The sequence below is a fragment of the Condylura cristata genome, unplaced genomic scaffold, assembly GCF_000260355.1.
Source record: "Condylura cristata isolate star-nosed mole 26May11 unplaced genomic scaffold, ConCri1.0 scaffold00017, whole genome shotgun sequence".
NCBI lineage: Eukaryota > Metazoa > Chordata > Mammalia > Eulipotyphla > Talpidae > Condylura > Condylura cristata.
In genome coordinates this window covers 1612639-1617789 of record NW_004567118.1, presented here as the reverse complement: position 1 = coordinate 1617789, position 5151 = coordinate 1612639, and the positions used below count along the sequence as shown (strand labels likewise).

At 55.3% G+C, this 5151-nt stretch overlaps 1 protein-coding gene across 1 annotated transcript in view; it reads left to right on the top strand.

Moving 5' to 3' along the window:
• Positions 1-5151, top strand: part of DBF4B (DBF4 zinc finger B) — an 18634-nt gene that overhangs the window by 7629 nt on the left and 5854 nt on the right. The window contains exons 6-9 of the mRNA XM_012726009.1: positions 518-602; positions 1629-1702; positions 2971-3007; positions 4337-4382. Of these exons, the coding sequence (XP_012581463.1) occupies positions 518-602; positions 1629-1702; positions 2971-3007; positions 4337-4382 (242 nt within the window). The remainder of the gene's footprint in view (positions 1-517; positions 603-1628; positions 1703-2970; positions 3008-4336; positions 4383-5151) is intronic.

The window sequence follows — 5151 nt, the reverse complement described above, 5'->3', positions numbered from 1 at the left end:
ATCAGACTTTGTATCTTTACAAGTAGCTGTTTCTTCCTTGTGTGAGAATCCAGGGCCATTACAGTTAAGTGGGAGGAGGCATTGTTAAGGTGATGTCCAGGTGGGCATGCATTGGCCATGATGAGGGAGGTTGGTGTTACTGGACCCAGGCCCAGAAGTTTCCTGCTTGGTGATGATGGTGGTTGCTGGTAGATGCTGGGGAGGTCTCTCCAAGGCCCCTCCAGCCCCCCTTGCAAACAGTGCCTGAAGGCATGTGTTCCTTCCCGGTCATGAGGTATCTGAGTAGAGCATAGAGGCGGATCACAAATCCTGATGTGACAGCCCAGGGGAAGGTGGGGTCTTCCTTGGACTTGGGGTAGATTCTCCAGGCATGGCACCCCCTCCCTCCTGCCTGCCTCCCCACCACATCCCCTGTGTAGGTGACCCAGAGCTCCCAGAAACCAGGACAGCCTGTCCCCTTAGTATCTGGGTCTTGGGGAGTCTTATGCCCCTGCTTCATTCTACTTCATCTTTCCAGGGGAGCAGCAGCGGGGGAGGCAGCGGGAGCAGCAGCCTTCTGACCAATGCCCGTTCCTGGGGTGTGAGGATTCTGCATGTGGATGGTACTGGTTCTGCCCTGTGTTCCTGGGGGGGTGGGGGGAGGAGGGCGTAGCCTTGCTGTGGCACTTCTGGTGGCTGGAAGCTAGTGCACTGTTACCATGTTGAGCCATAAAACTGGAGGGTCCAGAGACCAGCAGTGACCTAGCAGAGTGCTACCCCGCAGTGCGGTTCTGCTTGGCCTGCTCAGACTGGTGTGATGCAGTAAGGAGATGACCTAGTGTCCCTGACTACCTGTCGGGTATTTACTCCATGCGTGGACTTAGCTCATTTACTCCTCATCACAGCCCTCTCCCCCTTGTACAGATGAAACTGAACCTCATACTATATAAATCATCCATAATCTCATCATCAGTGGGCAGCGTGACCCACATTCCAAACTAGTTGGTCTGGTTAAATTTCACCTTCTTCTCTGTGGGGTTGCTCTTGCCCCAGCCACTGGAGTGCAGGCCCTGAGCCAGGTACGCTGGAGCAGCTGTCCCGGATCGCTGGCAGTGGCTGGCCTCGTACCCTGCTCCACGAGGAGCTGACTGGACTGAAGGGACAGCTCCGGTGCTGGCCAGGGTGCTCCAGCCTTTGGTCTGAGACCGCCAGGGAAAGGAGAACTGCTCAGAGGCCCTGGCCAGGGAGCCGTCATCACTGGAAAATCGACCAGTTAACTCCAACATGTGCAGCCCCTGCCAGGTCTTCACCTCAGGCTACATCCGAATAATCATATGACTTGGTCTTTGCACAGAAACAGCTCTCCAGCAATACTACCTCAAAGCCCTTCGTGAGCCATCAGGTACCTTCTGCTCAAAACTGAGTTGTAGTCAGTGCCACAAAAGAGGATGAAGCCAGCTTTAGTGCTTTTCTGGGGCAGCAGACCGAGCCAGGAGGTGCAGAGGTGACTCGTAGCCAGAAGGTGGCAGGCAAGGCTGGAGTGAGCAGGCCAGCCGGCCCGGGAGAGGTGCATTCTCCAGCCCTGGAAGGGGTTGGTACACCACTGAGGAGTGGAAGCCTTTGGCCTCAGTCCTCTGTTTTCTCCACAGAAATGATGATGCATGTGCAGCAGCTGACTCTTGATGCTTTTTGTGTAAAGAAACAAGGACCACAGAAGCCAGAGGTAGGTCATCCTGCTGCATAAGGGGAAAGCCTGCTGGCCAGGCGGCCGCTCTGGGGTGACTGTGCCAGGGCACAAACCTGCATGGGCAGGAGTGGGCATATCATGGGGTGAAATAGTTGCAGTATCCCAAATTCTTACTTGACTTCTCCTGCCTTTGCTGAGTCAGGACGATGAGCCATGTCAGGAGAGCCCCAGCTGACTTACAACTTTAAGGTCTTCACCCGGCCTAAGTCTGAGGAAAGCTTGAGCCTGCAGGTCCCCCTGGGGCCTGGCACCCAGGAGCAGGACCAACAGTAGCGCAAAGCACATGTGAATCAGATGGTTCGCTCATCGGCACCTCACGCACACCCTCTGGCCTGGCGGTCTGTGGGCTTTTGCTGCTGCTGCAGAATTAATTTGCACTTCCCATAATACAAAAGGGTAGACACTGAAAGGCTCCCCTCTGATTTCTGTTCTGTAGCCACCAAGCTCCCTGCCTGAGATGAGCGATGTGACTAGTTTCTCAGGTATTTTTCCAGGACTCCAGGCATATACAAACATACATGCCCAAAATGCCCCCCTTTTATTTTTACTTTGCTTTGTTCACTTAGTAGTCTATTTTGTAGGTACTTGGGAGTCTTTGGGAGTGAGTTCTAGGTGTAGTCTGCTGATAACTTGAGAGAATATGAAGGCTTTGGGTTTGCCCTGGAGGTATGACCTGCAAGGGAATCTGGAACTTAGGTACACAGCCTCGGCATCAAGTCCCACCCCCGACCCCCAACTCTTACACCGATTTTTCAGTTTGTTCCACTTTGTCTTTAACATTAACTTTGCTTGACCTTGGCCTAAATGTTGGTTTGCCCAAAGGAGCCCAGGCACAGCAGGATAGGGCGCAGGGAAGCATATAGGACGGTCCTGCCGGCCGACCTGGAATGGTGGCAGGGCCCAGGCGACGCAGGCTGCCAGTGAGCGTGCCTGCTCCGCGCCAGGTCGCCACACTGGCGAGGCGGCTGGGTGCTGCCCGCGCTGGGGCAGCTCAGGGCTGCGGGCCGCTGCGGCTCCGGCTCCATCCTGCGGGCCGCCACAAAGGCAGCCGCGTGAGACACCCGCACAGTGCTCCGCGAGCCAGGTCCCGGGGGCGGCAAGTGTGTCACTGCTCGGTCTGCTTTAGCTTAGGCCCGGCAGGCGACAGGACGCAAGTGGGCCAGACTCACGGCGACCTGCTCCTGGGGGCCATTTGCTGGCTCCCGGCTCCCTCACATCTTAGCCTATTTTTCCCTCCCATTTAGGGAACAGGTCCAGCAGCAGAGTCAAGAACGCGGAAAGGTCAGTGTGGTAGTTTTCCTCATCTAATTGCAGTCCCTCCCTCCCTAAACGCTGCCCCGCGGCTCCCTCTGTGGCAGCGTCTGCTCACTTTTCTGTGGCAGGAAGTGGGTCCAGGCTGTGCTGCCCCGTGGCGTCTCCAGGGCTTGGGCTTTGAGAATTGCGTCCCAGAGCAAATCCAGAGCTGCCGGCTGGGGCTTCTGCTCAGCGCCAAGACCCCAGGTGGTCTCCTGGCTCCATCCTCTAGCCATCCCTGGGCATGTACTGAAGTTCAGCATCCTTTCCCTCTGATTCAGGAGCAGTTTGGGGTGGGCAGTTTGACAGCTGCCTACCACTTTCGGAAATGCCAAACTCCCTGAAATTGACAAACAGGCAGATTGACAGACTCGTCTCCTGGCTCCTCTTGGACAGCAGGAGAGATTCCCCCCCTGGATGTTTCTCCCAAAGATGCTCTTTCAGTGGCATTTATTCGTGTACAAGCAGAAGCTAAGAAAAGTCACTTGGCACCTCTCATGTTCAAAATCCAAGGAAATCTGTGGGGGAATTGATTTTAATCACTGTCAGTTAATTAGAAAGTCAAAAAAGCACCCCCAAAAAGTAATTAATGGGAGCTGCTGCTCAAGGAAATAAGCTGGTTTTCGCTGGGGTGCTAGCAGCAGCCTCGTGGGGGTCTGGGAGCTGTGTGGTGCCAGCTCTTTGGGGATTTGGTGGCTGTTAGTTCTGGCTGGCTTCGGCCTGCCTCAGCTGCCCGTCTGACAGGACTCTGGTGACCACGGGAAATAGAGATGTGGTTCTCGGTGCCTGAGAGCTTTTGTAGGCTTGCAGGTAACACCCTTGTGGGGCAAGAGGGGAGCCTCTTGATTAATTGACTCCAAGTCTGTCTTCCCAGTATCTCTTTGCCCTATTTTCTCAGGGGCCAGATTCACCCTTCATGTGTTTTCCTGTCCTTCTGTCTGGCTCTCTAAACACTAATTCTCTTTCCACCCCCCTCTAAAAATCCAAGTCCTCACACAGAACCCTGTCTGAGGTGTGTCCTCAGGCCCATCAGGATTCTGAGATTCCAGGAGGAAAGTCTGAGAAGCCTTTGGCTTTTAGCCTAGCCAATGGAGGCTGGGCTTTCTCCCAGCCAGCCTGCTTTCTGGTGGTCAGTGAACAGTTCCAGAATCCATACCCAGGGAGGCCTGCATTCCAGTGAGCGTCCTGGGACACCCTTATCCTCCCTCCAGTGGTAGAACTCCTCCTCCCAGGGTAGAGGCCAGAGGAGGTGTGAGTGGGCGCCGGGCCCCTGAGCACCCCGTGTGCAGAGCGGGCTAATGTGTGCGTCCTTTCCAGTGGCCAGACTGAAGGCTCCGTTCCTCAAAATCGAAGACGAGAGCAGGTAAGTGGGACCGCCCCCCTCACCCCGCCAGACCTGTACCTTTGTCTTTCCCTGAAACTGCTTGCTCCCCGCATCATGAAGAAACCTCACACAGGCCAGAGGAGCCTCTGAAGGTGGCACTGCACAGCTGACACTCCTCTTGGTCAGAGTCCGTGGTCAGTCATCCTGTGTGTGAGTTTTCTCCTCTTAATGCTCTGCGGTTAGGAGCACCTGCCCAGGCTGGTCGTTCCTCATGTCCGTCTAGGTGCACACTGACACCAGACTAGCCCCGTACAGTGCTAGAACTTCTTGGCTGATGTAAGCGCACTGGGGGTGCGGGGGGAGCCCCTCGTCAGACCACCTTGTAGTAAAGATGACTCTGGCTTTAGAACTCCTTCCTGGTGCGTTATCGACAGTCCTGGGAGTGACATAACCTGATGCGAGTCCACGGGCCTCCCAGGGTGTCAGGTCAGAGAGTTAAGGGATGTGGACACTGCGGAGTGGCCCAGTGGGGGCCCAGGCGCTCAGGCGGTCCCGCCTGGAACCTATGCACCCTGCCTCACCCTCCTGCCTGTAGGGCCCCTTCGAGCAGGGCGGTCTCATTGATGATGGCTGACCCCTGGTTTCACGACCTCAGTGAGTACAGGATCAAAAGTCCATATGACAGTGATCTCAAAATAAAACTTTTTAAATAAAAAGGGCATTATCTGTCCAATAAAAATGACCTGGACCAGGGTTTTGTGACCCTCAACCTCAGGCAGGAAAGCTAAGGCTCTAGCTGGGAACGTGC